Genomic DNA, 18,100 nt, shown 5'->3' on the forward strand with positions numbered 1-18,100 from the left:
TCCAGATCTTCAAGTACATATCTGGAAAGTCTGATGTTCATGCAATACTCTTTAAAAAGAGAACCGCTTTCTAATAAATAGCATCCTTCATTAAAAAATTTGTAAGAATGTCAGATCAAACACTACTAATCAATTGATCAAGTAACTCTCTAAAAAACTGAGTAACAGTTTAAGTCCTTAGCATTTACTTTAAAACCTGTATTATTTTTTTTAAAGCCTTCTTACTTCTTCAAGTCCTTCTGTAAGATGAAGATGCCTATGGGGCAGAAAAATACTTTTGATGTCATTTGCAGAAAAATGTCGTACTACTAAATACGTAAATGTGAGAGAGCTACTGCCAAGATAATACTGGCTTTCCTAGAGATTAGCCAATCAATCAGCAAATACCGTATTTCCTGGATTCTAAGATATAGGTTTTATAAATTTTAACATTTCTGAAATGGACACTTACAATTATATCAAAAGAAACTTACCAGCCACTAGGCATAGGAGTAAGTTTAGATATAGTTGTCCTTATGTGAGTATGTGCAAATTTAGCTGTTTTTACAAAAGGTATTTGTTCATCTACCCATCGTTTCTGTTGTTATGTGGTAGAGTTAGCACGAAACAAGGATGGCTTTTTAACTTAAATGTAGATCACTGATTTGTTTCTTGAATGCTACCAAAAAGATTAGACTATGATGTAGCACTGATTAGCCTCTCGTGTACACCAATTCAATTAAAAGCAAAGAAAACTGCCAGTGGTCTGAGACTAAAACACTTTCCAAAGCCAGGAGAATTTGGTGTGACAGACTCATACCCTGTGAAGGGCTATATCACTTGTCTCTCTGTCCAAAGTTGCACCTTAATTCAAGAGAAACTGTTTAACTTGTAGTATACACAACTTAATGAAGGAAAAAAGCTGCTTGAGTTTTACAAAAAAAAGACAAGGACACAAAACTCCACATTCTTCAACGTGCCTCAAAATTCTACAATCTTAAAGATTTCAAAGAAGTCCAAAGCACTACACTACATAATGAAAAGCAGTGTGCCACAGTGAGGCTGTACATACTGGATTAAACCTGTGATGTATGCTGCAATCACTGTCATCTTAGAATCAGAGAAATAAGGTATATATTAAAGGCCAACTACTTGCAAGACTAGCTAGACTATTTCTGCTAAGACATAAAAGTTGCATAATGACAGAGATTAAAATTCTAAAGCTTAAGTCCAAACTGATACCTTCCAAAAGGATTACAAACACTAGGATCGAATTATAAACCCTTTAGTAAATAATCAGATATATTAAAAAGTAACTTCATGACCAATTAAGTCAATTATGGTTAGATTATTTTCTTATTGAATATTATGCTCTGGAATCTAAAAAGTATTTCTGATCACAGCCTTCCTAAAAGCTTAGCAAACAAGACAGATGTTATTTATTCCATCATATCCATGACATTATGTTGCCAAGTTATAAGAAAATTTTAAATTACTCTTCTCCATTTATAAAAGGGGCAAAAGACTACGGTGAATAATTAAAACAAACATATCTGATAACGTCTGATAATGAAACTGATGTTTCATAAGTAGGAGTTAATGGTACATCCAAATTAGACTCAATGTTAGATGAAGCCATAGAGATCAACTAGTTTAACCTGCAAACTTGTGCCTAAACTCCCTTTATTCCTTTTTTTTAAAAAGACTAGTCTTCTAGTGTTTCCAGTGGTGAGGAACTCAGGAGGCAGTGTACTCTGTATCAGACTTTTCACAGAAAATTTCATTGATCTATCCTATTGAAACATGCCTTCCCATAACTTCTCAGGAGACATAAAAAGTAAGTTGTATCAACCTTCTGTAACAGTTCTATAAGTATCTGAAGAAAGCTTTCATATTCTTTCTTGAGTTCTCTCTTCTCAAAGTTGAATATCCCAATTCCTCCTCTGCCTTGTTTTTCCAGACCTAGCCACTTATCTACAGTCAAAGTAAAAATTTTTACACGGGTGGACATTTGTTGAAAAGTATTTCCTCCTGTGCTAACCACATCACTGTGAGACTGTACTGAAGGTATCTTGCTACTTTTACTTTCAGTTGTATGTTCTGGCAAGTGGAGGCCACTCAGGTATGGGTAAGTAATGATTTTAGTGTCCTCACAGGTGAAGGGGAAGAGGTAAGAGGAAAGGAACCAACATTTACTGAAAGGCTGTGTGTGCTCCTGGGCACTGTGCTAGGAGACCTTCATACAATGACTTAAGGAATACGCAAACACCACTAATTGAGTAAAAATGATTTCTTTGGTTTAGTAATACTTTTTTGGATGAGTACATTTAAACTTTTTAACTGAAGTAAAACAGAAGTGAAATAAGAGGGAATGGGTTGGGGGCAGACAGTGGAAGGTATAAAGGAAGCAAAGGAAAGAGGACCAAGGAAGCCAAGGGTATCCTGGCAGAATCTACAGAAATAAAGTTAAGAAATAAAGGTCAGAATTTCTGAGCACAACAATGGAACTTGGGAATTTTAAGAGTGTCAAAAGCAGAGGCAAAGGGAATCAGTTGGAGGAGTAGAGGTAGCCGGGGTGGGAGGGGAGTAAGAGGTGGGTGATCTTGTCTTACCCTTTGCTTAGTTTCTGTGTAGCCTGGCAGGGAGACATAATTCCCAGTCAGCCCACCTTGCTGCCTGGCAGGAAAGGGCATAGCATAGAAAAACACCTTTAGTGGCAGTATATAACTCACCCCCCTGCCTGGAGTCATACCGGGGGCTTTGATCTTCCCACTGCCCCCCTTCAGCCATGTGTACTTTACGAGAGTATCTGTGAAAGCACTCAGTCAACTGAAAAGTGCTATGTAAATGCAAGTTATTATTATCTGAAATGAAAAAATGGTCCGTCAGGATTTCTTTACTGGGAGCAGTGGGATTTACAAAAGGAAGAATATTCCTTTCAAGACTCACAAAATGACTCCAAAATTCTCCCTGTTACTTTTTGAGTTTTGTTATCAAACAACAGACATGAATGAAGCGACTGCAAAGAGAAGCAATAAAGAGGCAGTGATGCTGCTGGCTAGACGGGCTAAAGTAATGCTTAGCTGTCACAAGGAAGGAACAGGGTCAGGAAGGGTTTTCTGGTTTCAAAAGCCATTTCCCTGGAGGGGGGAAAAAGTCCCTTCAGCTTTGACCATCAAACCTATAAAGAAATGTATCTGTTACTGTGAAGAAAAGACCATTTTCTATAGATACCCTTTCCCTCTTACGATTACTATTGAAAGATTTAACTTCTTAAATAACTCTGGATGAGTTTCAATCATAAAGACAGAGGGTGCTAAATGATCTGAATTGCTGACCTGAGAAAACCGGAAAAATTCAAATTGTGTCTAAATAGAAAGAGAGCAATGTTGCTGAATTAAAGGATAATTAATCATAACCTGAGCATTAACAGCTCCAGTCTGTGAACGATTTTAATGCAGAAAATTCACCTGATCAAATTTCAATGTCAGAAATACAACACAAGGTTCTTAAATGTCCCCAACTAAACTTTACGACCAAGTATACTTTAAGAGAATAAAAGCCTATTGAGTCACCAAGGCCGCTTAACAACAGCTGTCTCTGAATTTACCAATGTAAATTAGCAGTATTCAAGATCCTTTAACGCAATACTTACAAGGAAAGCCAAGAAATATGTTTTACCAATGAAATTACTAAGTCATTAGCTGTTTACTAAACCTCCTCTTCTGTCAGCAGTGAAATGCAACCCCTCTCGCTGCTAGGCTTTATGTTTCTTCCGGGCAACCTGAGGGCCTGCATGGGAGGAGGATGCGCTCTGGCCAGGGCGGCTGCAACCACGGAAGCAGGCGCCAGTGAGCGGCCACTGTGGTCAGCCCTCTCTGAGGAGGGCCTTGACGTTTAAGAACTGCAGCAAGAGGAGAGCTACAACCATCACTGCCCACTCTGCTACCCACCCCTTCAAAGGACAGTCCTTAAGTCCACAGCCACCTGGAGGCCAAAGCCCTGGAAGGCAGGGCTTCCACAGCACTTGTCACTGCCCAGTTCTACCTTCTAAAATCGAGCCCCAGCAGCAGGCACTCACTCAATAACCATTTGCCTAAGGAATTACTTTAGGAACACATCTGAATCAAGCATCTAAAAACGACTAAGTGCCAACACCGAATAAACCTCTTTCCTCCCTTCTTTCTCTCTTCTGACTCTGAATGTTCCTCCATTTCTCCCTTATGGGAGAAAAATGAGCACGATATTTATTTAGAATCCATTGTGCTTATAAAAGTTGTGCATACTTTGGATCTAATTTAAAACAAAAAGAGAAACTACATTGAAGGTCTTATAAGCTTATGAAAACAATAAAACTACTCTTTGAATGAGACCCTAGATTCTTTTTTCCCTTTGAAAGTCAATAATTCCCCAAGCTTTAAATAATAAAGCACAGGTCACAAGCAAATATTTAAACAGCAGTTTGTATCTGAATATTACTTGAAGAATCACTAAAACATACTATTATCTTAAAATTATAATTCAATTTATTAAAAGGAATTATTAAATTAGTACACCTTTTAGTTGGTTCCCTCTGCAAATTCTTACCTTGAATCCATCCTTCTTGTTTTTTTCTAAACCTGACCATTCTCCAGGCTGAAAATTAATTTTAAGAGAAATATAAGTGACTTCGTAAGAGCAGTACCTATAATTTTCCAATTCTGGACTCTAAGGTAAGAGCTTCCAGGTAGGACACTTAGTTTAATTTACATAATAGGGGAGGGAAATTATTTGGCTCTAATTACTCACACATTACTATTGCTCTGACTACACAACTAGACCAAAGATAAAACCAACCCTTTTGAACTCTCCTGCACTGTTGGTGGGAATGTAAGCTGGTACAACCACTATGGAAAACAGTTTGGGGGTTCCTTAAAAAACTAAAACTAGAACTACCATATGATCCAGTAATCCCACTACTGGGCATATACCCAGAGACAATCATAATTCAAAAAGAAACATGTAGCATAATGTTCATTGCGGCACTATTTACAATAGCCAGGATGTAGAAACAACCTAAATGCCCATCAACAGATGAATGGATAAAGAAGATGTGGCACATATATACAATGGAATATTACTCAGCCATAAAAAGGAATGAAATGGAGCTATATGTAATGAGGTGGATAGACCTAGAGTCTGTCATACAGAGTGAAGTAAGCCAGAAAGAGAAAAACAAACACTGTATGCTAACACATATACATGGAATCTGAAGAAATGGTACTGATGAACCCAGTGACAGGCAAGAGTGGAGATACAGAAGTAGAGAATGGACTTGAGGACATGGGGCTGGGGTGGGGGGCGAAGGGGAAGCTGGGACGAAGTGAGAGAGTAGCAGAGACATATTTACACTACCAGCCGTAAAACAGATAGCTAGTGGGAAGTTGCCGTATAACAAAAGGAGATCAACTCGATGATGGGTGGTGCCTTAGAGGGTCAGGACAGGCAGGGAGGGAGGGAGGGAGGGGATATGGGGATATACGTATAAATACAGCTGATTCACTTTGCTGTACCTCAAAAACTGGTACAAGAGTGTAAAGCAAATATATTCCAATAAAGAGTTTAAAAAAAGCAAAACCAACCCTTTTAATATCTTCTATGCACTTAATGATGTAGCTCCTCTTGATTGCTTCCTTCACTGCATACGCGTCACTAAGGATTGTCAGGTGCTCCTCCAAGGCTTGCTGGATAAGACTACTGGGCAGCGTTGGGAGATGAGCCAGTTCCCAGAGTACATCTAACACCTACGATAAACCACATGTGATGAGCCAGCCCACACACAAGTAAAGTTGCTTTAAGTACTTGGAGCTTGAAAAATTCATTTGATTTCTCCTGCCTTTCCAGAAGTGGTCTCAAAGCGAGCTTCCCGGCCTATTCGTCCAATCAGGCTCAACAGCTTCTGTCTTACTCTATCGCTCTCAGTCTCCCAGCTCTGTAGAACGAAAAGAAACGACACAGGAATTGCTTCCCAGTCCAATTTGATCACACTGGCAAAATATGCAAAAACTTGTCCAATTTGATCACACTGGCAAAATATGCAAAAACTGGTAAAATATGCAAAAACTTGAGCTAAAAAAGTTTAATAAGATGAGTACAATTAACACTGCAAAATTTAGAGGGAGGAGATCTCAAAATAGGATTATTTTAGAAAAATTTAAAAGTAAGCGCATTTGAATACATACCTTCTGGATGAGAACGAACAGATGATGAAGCTGATCCGAACTGAATTTGACAGCTGCTGCAGCAATAATAGTGTGGATGTTCTCGATCACAGTAGATGATTGTCCCGACTAGAAAAGAGACATTGGGGAAAAAGTGAAGTCTCGGAACCTGGGAAAACCCAAGTCTTTTCCCTCGTGATTTACAGAAGCAAAAGCAAAACAGTAACAAAGGTAAATTGGTTCCAGTCAATCAGCATACACTTGCATGATAAAACTGGCAAGACTACCCGAAGCAACCATTATTAATGGCTATCAGTTGGCCTTGTTTAAATTCCTAGCAGCATTAAATCTCTAAAAAGACAATACAAAAACTGATGAGAATCAAGTTCTCAATCTGACATATTCATTTCAAGCGAACAAAATATTTTCAACTGGCTTAAAGAAATGTAAACTAATTACTTTACAAGAAAAACATACTTTTCACACTTTATAAATGATCTTGAGGGCCTCAGTTGAGAGTATTATGTGTCTCATTTTAAAATTTGCTCACAGATATTTTGTGACTTCAATTAATATTTACTTATCCACGGGCAGTAAGTCTCTGCTTTAGAGAGTCACCATCCTTCTCCCTCTCTCATAAAAAATGTCAGAAAAAAGCAAAAATAATTCTGCTCAACTTACCTGTATCTTCCAAATTTTAGTGAGCTCATCTAAAGACAATTTACTGCCCAAGAGTTCAATAATTCCCTTTATACGATCACAGTATTGTGCTTGGTCTATGTTGCCTAAGAGAAGAAACACCAGAGAGGCAGACAGATATAGTGAACACTGACTTTCTAAATATGATTCTATTAATTCAAAGCAATATTAACTCGCTATAAGATTATTTAAAAGCTAATACAGTCAAAGCAACAATTTCATACCTTTTCATACAAAAATATATTATTTATTTGTTAGGTAATTTTTTTTAAGCAACTTACCTTCCAATGCAATTGACAGAACTGAGTTTTCAACTAGCCAATCTAATAATCTGTCTGTATCTATAGCATTCTTCACAGATTTGGATAAAGTGCTATCTTCTATTAGTTTGGTTACCTAAAAAAACAGGATTATTTTGATTGAATCTAATGCAAATATTCATAATCAAAATCTTCATACATATTTTATGACTTCTACAGAAGTTAATAAACTACTTATTTGCAGTCTGCTGATTAGCCAAAATGTATCAAAGGCCAGTTATTAGAAGTTAATAGACTACTTATTTGTGATGTCTCTAAAAATAACACAGAGCTCACACTGCCTGGGCCACTCCTGATTGGCTCAGGGATGAGCATCTGACCCAAACTTCAATTAGCGCACTCCTCCAAATAGTTCTATACTACAGAACCAGAAAGTGTCAGTCCTTCCCCGGTCACAGGAACTATCTATGGCCATGTCTACCATATGAATGATGACACTCTGCAGGTGGACAGAGACGAAGGCCATCAGGCTCAGAAAAGCAGAGATAAGACCTGCACAGAGTCCTGGCAGTGGTTTGGTCTTGAATTCTAGTTGATCCCGTTGCCCACATGTGTCCCTGCCCTTACACGGTTTGGCTAGTCAATCTCTCATTCATGTGAGATAGCACTGCCTTCTTTCATTAAATACCTCTTTTAGTCTAAGATAATTCAAGATGAGTTTCTTTCACTTGCAGCAAAGAATTCTAATTCATACAAAACTCAAGGAAAAGAACTGGAATTACGGCTGAACTGTATTGGCTCCACCTGTCACTCACCAAAACCAACTCTACTCATGTAAAGTTTAAGAAGCTGTAGAAAATTATTTCCATCATTTTGCTTAGACCATCACAGCTGTAATCATTGTGTTTTTAGAAGATATGGTTTAAGTAAACACATATCTGAAATATAATAAAAGGAATTATACCCTTAGGGTAAAAAGCGAATCTCAAACTGTATATTCCAAGGAATTATGTTCTAGGAAATTTCACTACAATACTAAATATTTCATAGAATGAATTTTGAATGTAATACATACAAAAAGATCACTTTATTAACAGACAATTATAAACATATACACCATTGTATATATAATCACTGTTATCTCTTTTTATACGATTATAAGAATTATTATTCTTTTTTCCTAACATTTGTACATTAATAACCACAAGTTTTGGAAGAAATTAAAGTGTCTTTGCTTTAAGTCTTCCAGAAACGAATGCAAAACTTACTTCTTTGAGGGAATTCATTTTAGCACTAAAATGTGGTGATTTCAGCATGCGCAGTAGGATGTCTAGTCGAAGGTCGTCCACAACGCTCACCAGATCCGGTTGGAAGCGCATGCAAAGTAACTTAATGGCAGACAAGAGCTCAGGGATGCTAACCAACCTCTTTTATTTAAAAACAAAATGCACATACACATACACAGAAAAAACAAAAAGGAACCATGAAAACATTTTGATGCCAATTCTTACACACACACACAGGAATGTAGGACATTTTCAGTAACGATGCTCTACTGGTATCTGATACTCCACATAGTCAATCAACTACATCTTGCTTCTAAACAAAAGTTAGCACATGAGTGAGTAAAGAAAGGGGAAAGTTTCTGTGAGAAATTCAAGGTGGACAAAATAAATCATGTTAAATTCAATGTTAAAATTGCTTTAAACAACTCTGGATAGCTTTTAGTACTGAATCATTTTAAAGTTTCTTCAATGCTTTAAAATACTGGTATACTTCAAGCAGTATACCAATACCACTAAATAATTTCATATACTAAATAATGGTGTACTTCAAGTAGTATACCAATAATACTACTACCAAAACTATCACATTAGTAAATTTCTTAATGGTATCACTTACTGAGAACACTATAATCACTCTATTGACTGAGGTAACACCAAGTACTTGGTACTTCAGAAAAAACCTTTTTTGGTTAGGAAATGTAAAATTAATTTGATGGGAGTTGTACATGACTAGAATCCAAAGAGCAATGGTGTGTAAACCTTGCCCTGAGTCCTGGCTCTGCTTCCATGGACCAACAGGCACTAGGGTTACCTAACTGGAGAGAGCATTACCTTGTCTTTAAGGTCCTTTTCCTCCACGCTCCGCACATCCTGGATCGTAGTAAGGATGACTGGGTCTAGCATGGGCTGCAGGAAATAAGTGCTGTAGTTAATAAGGACCCCTGAATCTGTCCCAAAACTAGAGAGGAGATACCTCTTCATTCACATTTTGCAAAGGAGAGGGCACAATGCAAAGATCTGAATTCTAGTATCAGAGCTGCCACTAGCTAACACCATCCCAAATAAACCCTTAACTGACTCTGTGCTTCAGCTTTTTTACATCAATCCCTCTTTACTATCTTACGAGGGTTCTCTGAAGAGCAACCAAAGACACATGGATTAACTTAGAACATTAAGCATGAGTATGTATTATTTTTGTAATAAAGTATTTTACATTTGATTTAAAAAAATGAACACAAGCACAGATCACAAAAAATATGCTGTTTTATGCACTTAACTTTTGCTAGCTGATATAAATGAGGCAGGCCTATAGACAAGACTCATACAATACACTGCTCTAGGATGGCAGCATAACCAGATAACTAACTCTAAATAGTATGTGAGAAGTAGTAAAATATTAGCTAGATCTAAATGATCACTTCCATTTAAGTACAATAATTTTTAAAACTTATCTGGTGACAGGAGAAGATAGACAATACTTGGCTGTCAAAGCAAGAAGACATTAGCAATGAATTAAAATGACATCAGGAGATTATCCAAGTAGCATTTCTTTATTTACACTTATGCCAGCTGTATAGTGAGAACTGAGGGCTGTTAGGGTAAGAGGCAAGTCACACTGTTCTTGTCAGCATGTGCCAGCTCTGCTCAATTCTCACTGCAGCTCTGTGAGACAGGCATGGTTATTATCGCTATTTTACAGATAAGGAAGCCAGGTCACAGGAGTTACTCTAGTCTTCCGATGTCATACACGGAACAAGTGGTAGAGACAATTGTTAATTTACATAAATATGGTATGAATTTGTTGCTCAATCAATTTAAGGTTGGATAGTTTAATATAATTAAAACAAAGATAAAGATGCTTTGGTTGGAAATTCATATATTTTTTACTATTTTTAAAGTATACTGTGTTTATATATAAAACCTGGAATTTCTAAAGAACCTAGTATTAATTAAGTTGGAATATTTACACTAAATTTCTTTCCATGGAGCAATGCATGGGTAAAGAGTATGCATTTAAAAATTCACTCCTAGCTCTGATTATTAAAAAGCCAATTATTAAGTTATTAATATTTATTACTAAATTATTAAGTCAAATCATCTTGCCACTTTATGTCTTAGTGTTTCAGCTACAAAATGAATGATTATATTCGTATGTTTAATAAATGAGAGACTAGATGTCTCTAAAGATCTTAATATCCAGAACGAAGAAACACATAAGTACCCATTCTGTTTCATTTAAAAATCTTGCAGTACTGGACTTCCTAGGTGGTGCAGTGGTAAAGAATCCACCTGCCAATGCAGGGGACACGGGTTCGAGCCCTGCCCTGGGAAGATTCCACATGCCATGGAGCAACTAAGCCCGTGCACCACAACTACTGAGCCTGTGCTCTAGAGCCCGTGAGCCACAACTACTGAGCCCGTGTGCCGCAACTATTGAAGCCCATGCGCCTAGGGCCCATGCTCCACAACAAGAGAAGCCACTATGATGAGGAGCCTGCGTGCCACAATGAGGAGTAGCCCCCGCTCGCAGCAACTAGAGAAAGCCCGTGTGCAGCAATGAAGACACAACGCAGCCAATAAATAAATAAAATAAATTTATAAAAAAAAAAAATCTTGCAGTATTACCTTGAAATATAAAGAAGACACTTGAAACTTAGAAATAGAAATTTCCAGAACCTACTAAAAAAAATCCTATCTCCCTTGTTAAAATGGCCCTAAGTAGATTGGATATTAGAAAGAAGGAATAGTGCATACCACTCGCTCCCAAAGGACACTAAGCTTTCAAAACCATTCATGGTGATTTAAAAAAATCTCTGTGAAAGTTGAGTTTCACAGACTTATTTTTATAAAGAAAATAACAAATGGAGGTATTTCAATATGACATTTTATTCAGTAAAACTTGTTAACTGAAATGGAAAGCAAATAAGAAAGTATAATAGGCCCTAAGCATTAGGAAGCTGAACACTCACAGCCTTGACTATCCTGGGGCCTGCCGACATGCAATCTGCAGACACAAGAAATCAGACAAGATGTGCTGTTAAACTGTTACTCAGATACTGAGTGACCTGGCTAATAAGTGAGTCTAGCAATGGCACTGAACCCTTAAATAATCCTGTGAAGAGGCTAGGGATAGATGCCGCCTATTTTACAGCGAAGAAAGCAAAGAAAAATATATGCTATCATATGTAATTATATTTGATAAAATGATAAATTGAAAAGGAAAAGAACCTTAAATGTTAGAGGGCTCCTATACCTGAAATTATGAATCACTTTTATTTATCTTCTGATAATATTTTCACTATAAGGATAGCTAACCTGTTTAAAAAAAAAGTAGTTCCTCTGAATTAGGCACAATTCTGAACAACCTGATAAAAAGATAATTTTTACTGTTTGTATGTCTTAGATCACCTCTGAAGTAAGGGTAAAATGGCCTATCCTACCTGTACCACGGAGGAGTTGAGGTACTCTGCACATACCCCTAAGGGCTGCACCAGTGCTGAGACTGCCTGAAAAAAGACAGTGAAGGTGAGAAATAAATGTGAGCAAGTTTCTTCCTTTCAGCATAATAAACAAATCCCTTTTCATATGTCAGAGAACATTTTATACTCTTGAATAGGAAGACCTGATATAAAAATGCCGATTCATTTAAATTACTGTAGAAATTTAACGTCATTTAAATCATAATACGCCAATAAAATTTCTTTCAAGGCTTGGATGAGGTGATTCTAAAGTTCACACTGTAGAATATAAAAATTTTTATTTGAAAAAGGAGAGAACAGTTGGGGAAGGAGCGAAATGTGCCTTTAACAAAAAAAACATTTGAGACGTCCCATGAGGAAAATCATAAAATTTTACAAAAATACATAAACGGTCCAAATAAATGAGGAGACACCACGTTCTGGAATGGAAAGGACCAGTATTATAAAAATGTCAATTCTCCACACCTACAAACTGAACACAATTCCACATGTGATCCTGGTGGAACCTTCCGCAGGAGCACCTGACGTGTTGACTGTATTCAGAAGAGTAAAAATGAGAGAATGATCAAGAAAATGTGAGGAAAGAAAGATGCTGCACAAAACCGGCCCTGCCAACAGGGGAGACAATGCAGGGACAGTGTAAAAATGGCAGACAGCGACCGGACGAAGGAACGACAGGAACAGAAGAGTCCAAAACCAATTCATGTACACACGGAACTCTGATATTTGATAAAGCCAACAAGTCAAAGCAGTGAAGAAAAAAATGGAATATTCTTTAGAGGATATTAACAACAATTAGTTACCCATTTGGAAGAAAATAAAATTAGATTTCTATCTTACACCATATATATAAATAAATTCTAAATGAATTCAAGAACTAAGTTTAAAAAATGAAATTGTAGAAGTATAAAATGAAATGAGCATTTTTATAACCTTGAGATGGGGAAGGAAACATTCCCCCAGCAAATTGGAAAAAATTTTAAGCCATTAAGGAAAAAATTGGCTATGTAAAATTTTGAGGCCTCTGTAGGGCAAAAAGACACCATCAATAGAAATGAAAAGAGAAGGAAAAGGCTAGGAAAAAATTTTACAAGTACACAAAACAGATATGATGTTGATATGCTTAATATAAAAAGAATTCCTAAAAATTAATAAGACAAGCAACCCCAAAGACCTATTTAACTAGGTCAAATTTACAGAAGAAATACCAACAGCCAACAGTCATACAACAAAATGCTCAGATTCACAGGAAATCAGAGTATTGCAAATTAGATAATACAATACCATTTTTTTGGTCTATCAGATTGAAAATTAAAGACTGACAATATTCAGCACTAATGAGAGTATTAGGAAATGACTTTGTGGGAGCATAGACTGGTCGCAGCTTTTTAGCACTATCAATTACAATTTTAAAATGTATATAGTCTTTAACCCAGAAATCCCATTTTCTAGGAATCTATCCTTTAGAAATGGCAGCATATGCACAGAAGGACAAATTTACATAGAACACTCTCTGTAATAGCAAAACCTTAGAAATAATCCAATGCTCATTAATAAGTGACTGCATCACAGTACAACAGTTGCAGGAACACACTGGAGCCATCAAAAACACTAATGCCACTAACCTGGAAAGATGCTGATGATACAATGTTATATGACAATATACTACTAGATATAGTTTGCTTACAATTTAGTCTTAAAAAGAAAGAGAGAAAGAACATGCAGATATATTTTATATAAACTTAGGAAAAGTCAGAAAGGCTACGCATTAAATGGGTAACCATGACCTAGGTGGTAGGTGTATGTGTGGGGGTGGGGTGGAGGACAGGAAACCTTCATTTCTTACTTTGTACAGGTATTTTAAACCAATGGATTGTGAATGATTGTTCCCCCCCGGTGTTTTTCAAGTCCAAAAATATATAAATATAAATGTAAAATGAGTACATTCACTTGTACTCAGTCTTCTAATACAGCCTAAATTTATTCTGGGACATAGTCACCTTCTTAACTGGTCAGAAATCAGACATTTATTATGAAATTTTAATTATACTTGTTTGCTAAAATTAGAGTCTCAATATTTGGAATCTCCCCCTATGCCTGAATTTCTACCATCTTCTCAACACAACCTAAACAATCTAATTCTACATCAACTGCAACAAACAACAGTTGCTCTGAAAAATGGTCTGACCTAAGGGAGAAATCTTCGGAGGAATCTTCAGCCTCAAGACATTTGATAATAATGAGGGCGAGCCCAGATTCCTCCATATCCACCCTTGGCCAATTTTCATCCAGGTAGGGGAGAAACTTTGGGCTTCTCTGTTTGCTTGTTTAAATAAATTAACTCTGCAGGAAATTGGTGTTTTATTTAACCTTTTAAAAAATAAAGTCCATTTCATCCCCCAATGACCTATATAGCCAGGTCTTGAGAAACAAACAAGCTGGATAAAACCCTGTATCTGAATAGGTTTTGTTTTGTCTTGCTTTTTAAGTCACTACCTATTATCTTCCAGGTCAACAGTCACTTCTAACAAACGTGATCCATTTAATGGGGATCAAACTGACAGGCTAACAACCTAGTTAATGGTCAGGGAGGGAGAAGAGGCCTCTGATCAGTGTCAGCAGAAGTATTTATGATCTGGCACATATCTGATCTCTAAGAATAAACAGTGGGTAGCAAGAAACAGTCTATTACCAACCACAGCACCAGTCTCTCTCCTTGACCACTGTTACTGCCCTGATGCAAAGATGGACCAAGGGTAGCTGATTAGTTATCGTTCCAAAGAAATCACTGCTACTTTCAGCACAATTTATACCACTTAGGTATATTATTTTACCACATCATTTTCTGCTCTGATCAATTTATAGTAGCTAGCACAGTGTCTTCTACATGGCAAGTACATAAGTAGTTTTTAATTGAATGATTAATTAACTAGAGAACAGAATAAAGTGCTCTCCGTTACAAACAGGTCAGCAGTCTGTGAAAAATTAAAGATTAAGTTATTCCCCTTACCACAAGGTTAAATTTTTGAGAAAATGAAGTTGACATGAAAAGATAATGGTATTGCACTTAAGGGATGATTCTAAGCTCCTGTGATAGTCAATCTCTGTAACACCAAAAAGCTGACTAAACAATTTAAAATAAAATATTTTATTTGTTTCTGGTACTCTGAAACAAATTGACCTGAGGCATAAAATTGTTATGTACACATAAACTTGCCACATATAGCAACTTTCCCTAAATAGTAAGATAATTTCATTTAACCACTATGTTAGGACATAAGAGAAAAATATCACAAAGAGAAATTAGTGTGGTGAAAAAAAAAAAACCAAACACCCTATACTGAAATTTGCTTATTATGATTAAGAGTAAACATTTCTGTGGTTATAGAACCATGGAATCTGGTCCTGTAGAGATTAACTTAAACTTTAATTTAATGTGTCGACCATGTCCCTAGGGTTATATAGCAAACCAAATAAAGTGAACTTCCACATCAGATACATATAGTGGTTTAACTTACCCCAAGTTCTATATCTTCTGAATGGAGCTTGGCTTGGATTGCTGCAAATCCACCTAATTCTCCAAACTGCGAAGAAAAATGGCATGCATTAATTTTAAAATGCTATACCTTAACAGTTTAAGCAACTAAGGTTCACATTCTGCTTTATCAATGGGCTTGATATCCTGGTCCTGAGAGTCATCACAAAGATAATTCCAACTCTCCTGTGATACACTAAGGGAGGTGTGCTAAGTCCTAAAGCTACGGTTTATCTGTATAAACAGCACATATAAAAAAGAGGAAGAAACTATAAAACCTATCTGATTATTCTCTGCAGCTGTCATCTACCTAAAACACCAAACTCTAGGAAATCTCATTAGAAAATGGAAAACATGAACCGTATTAATAAAAGCTGTATACCTTATTCACCAAATCCACAACCCATCCATGAGGCTCCTACAAGAAAAGAAAACAGAAATTGAGATGGCAATACAAAAACTTCCCTACTAACCCTTATATTTCTTTTATCCTAAACCAAAAGTTGGAAAATAATTAAAATTTAAAAAATATTTCAAAAGGTTCTCCCAAATATTTCTTAATGTGAATCTTTGACATTACTGTAAACAATTTTAGGAGTAAGTCTGTATTTTGATAGAACTGCTACAATACAAAGCATTTATGCATTTTGGGTAGCTGAGATCAGTTGTTTCAGCTCTCTGAGGTACAGGATAACTTGAGTTAAATTCTTTGAGAGAGTTATATTTTAGGAATTCAAAATTATTAACTCAAAGAGTAGCAAACCAGGAATCAAGAGATTAAAGTTTTAGTCCCAGCTGTACTATTAACTAGTGTCCTAGAGTAAATTCTTCTTTTCTCCTCCTTTTCTTCCTTCCTTCCTTTCCTTACCTAAGCATTCACTGTTCTAGGGCCTGAATAATGTTCAGTGGCTGGATACAGAACAGTGACTAAGAAGAGATGTGGTACCTGCTTCACGGAGCTCATATTCTAGCAGGGTCAATAAAGACAAGTAAACTGACACATAATTCAGGTTGTGCTAAGTTCCACAAAAGGAAAAACAGAAGGTCCTCAAATGAGAAATAGGAGCCTACTCTGTTCAGAGCAGTGGTCATAGAAAACCTCTCTGAAGAGGCAGTCTTTAATCTGGAACTTAAAGGATGAGACAGATTTAGCCATTCAAAGAGTAGTCCAGGCAGAGAGGCTGAAATGGTAAAGGTCCTGTTTGGGCAAGGCAGAGAAGCCTACCTTGTTTGAAAAACTGAGGGGCAACTCTCCCAGCTGCGAGCTGGGCAGCAGGGGAGAATGGCATGATGAAGCTGTACAGAGAGGAAAGGCCAGATCATGCAGAAATTTGTAGACTGATTAGAAGGAAAGCAACAGAGGTGTTTAAAGCAAGAAAATGATATGTTTTATGTTTTAAGGGGACTCTTGCAGTTATGTGGAGAATGGAATGGATGAATGAGAAAGGAAAAAGTAGAGATACCAGGGAGAAGACTAGTGCAGTAACTGGGTAGGACATGATGGCATTTGGAGTACGATGGTGGCAGAAGAAACAGAGAGAAGTCAATTGAACATCTAAGTGATATTAAAGCAAAGGACCTGTTTAAGGTTTGGAAATGGGGAATAAGAAAAAGGGATGAATTGTGGCTCATTCCTGTATTTTTGGCTTGAGAGATGGTGATGCCATTTACTGAAAGGGAGAAGAATGAAGGCTGGGGAGACAATGAAGTTCCATTTTAGGCACAGTGGGAGATGTCTGTGTGGCAAGTAAGAGACAGTTGGCTCGCCAAGTCTGCTGTGCTCAGAGACAGTCTGGGCCACAGAGCTATAAAGCGGAGGACCATCAGCACAAAGATGGCATTTAAACCCATGAGAATGGAAGATATTTCTTAGAGAGTTTGATGAAAAAAGAGAAGAAGGCTCTGAATCAAAGCTGGGTAGAGATGAAGGAGTCACGAAAGGAAACATGGCAGAGGGGAGCAAACAGAAAGCAAGAGACTGTAGGAAGGAAGTCAAGGGGGGGAGAAACTGACTCTGACCATTGCTGTTGATGGGGTCAAGAGACATTTCCTCTGGATTTAGAAACATGGATGTGCTGGTGCCTTAACAAGAGTGGTTTCAGTGGACTGGTGGAAAAAGAAGGCGGAATGGAATGCCTTGAAGAGATTAATGGATACTTCAGTCTAGTTACCCCAAACATCTCTGCAACCAACAATAAGGAACACCACTGGATAAAAACATTAAACAAAAAATCTTTTAAAACATATAGCTGAGTTGGCACAAAGTGCTCAGAAGTTTAAAAAAAAAAGAGAAAGCAGAAATCCTCTGAGGTAAGCACACTGTGAGGCCAGCTTTCACGCTGCAGGTATCTGTGGAACTCTGAGGACCTCTGGCTTCCATTTTCATAGCCCTGCGGTGGCTGAGAAGAAGGACACAAAACTAAGATGGGGCTGAGAGACCAAGAAGAGGTTGTCACATAAAGTAAGAACCCAAAGAGCTACATCCTGAGTGTAAGGTGAACTGATAAAAACTTACCTGTAGGAGGGAAAAAAACAAGAAAGCCGGCCTAACTTGACTTGTTACTGGATGGCGCAGAGGAAAAAAATCTCAAGGAATTTATAACCACAGAATTGCCCTCACATGGCTTTGCTGACCCAACTTACACTGACTTTATGATATGAA

General features: G+C 37.2%; 1 protein-coding gene across 5 annotated transcripts in view; it reads right to left on the bottom strand.

The window, feature by feature from the left end:
* USP24 (ubiquitin specific peptidase 24) overlaps positions 1-18,100 on the bottom strand; it is a 139,858-nt gene that overhangs the window by 76,330 nt on the left and 45,428 nt on the right. For all 5 annotated transcript variants that reach the window (XR_009049695.1, XR_009049696.1, XM_057712031.1 and 2 more), the window contains exons 6-16: positions 15,821-15,856; positions 15,422-15,487; positions 11,865-11,930; positions 9,256-9,330; positions 8,407-8,565; positions 7,160-7,274; positions 6,861-6,964; positions 6,201-6,308; positions 5,855-5,950; positions 5,601-5,762; positions 4,567-4,614 (exon numbers count right to left, since the gene is read on the bottom strand). Coding sequence is in view for 3 of the 5 variants with exons in the window: in XM_057712031.1 (XP_057568014.1) it covers positions 4,567-4,614; positions 5,601-5,762; positions 5,855-5,950; positions 6,201-6,308; positions 6,861-6,964; positions 7,160-7,274; positions 8,407-8,565; positions 9,256-9,330; positions 11,865-11,930; positions 15,422-15,487; positions 15,821-15,856 (1,035 nt within the window). In the remaining 2 variants the exon portion in view is untranslated. The remainder of the gene's footprint in view (positions 1-4,566; positions 4,615-5,600; positions 5,763-5,854; positions 5,951-6,200; positions 6,309-6,860; positions 6,965-7,159; positions 7,275-8,406; positions 8,566-9,255; positions 9,331-11,864; positions 11,931-15,421; positions 15,488-15,820; positions 15,857-18,100) is intronic.

Source organism: Hippopotamus amphibius, chromosome 1 (assembly GCF_030028045.1).
Source record: "Hippopotamus amphibius kiboko isolate mHipAmp2 chromosome 1, mHipAmp2.hap2, whole genome shotgun sequence".
Taxonomy (NCBI): domain Eukaryota; kingdom Metazoa; phylum Chordata; class Mammalia; order Artiodactyla; family Hippopotamidae; genus Hippopotamus; species Hippopotamus amphibius.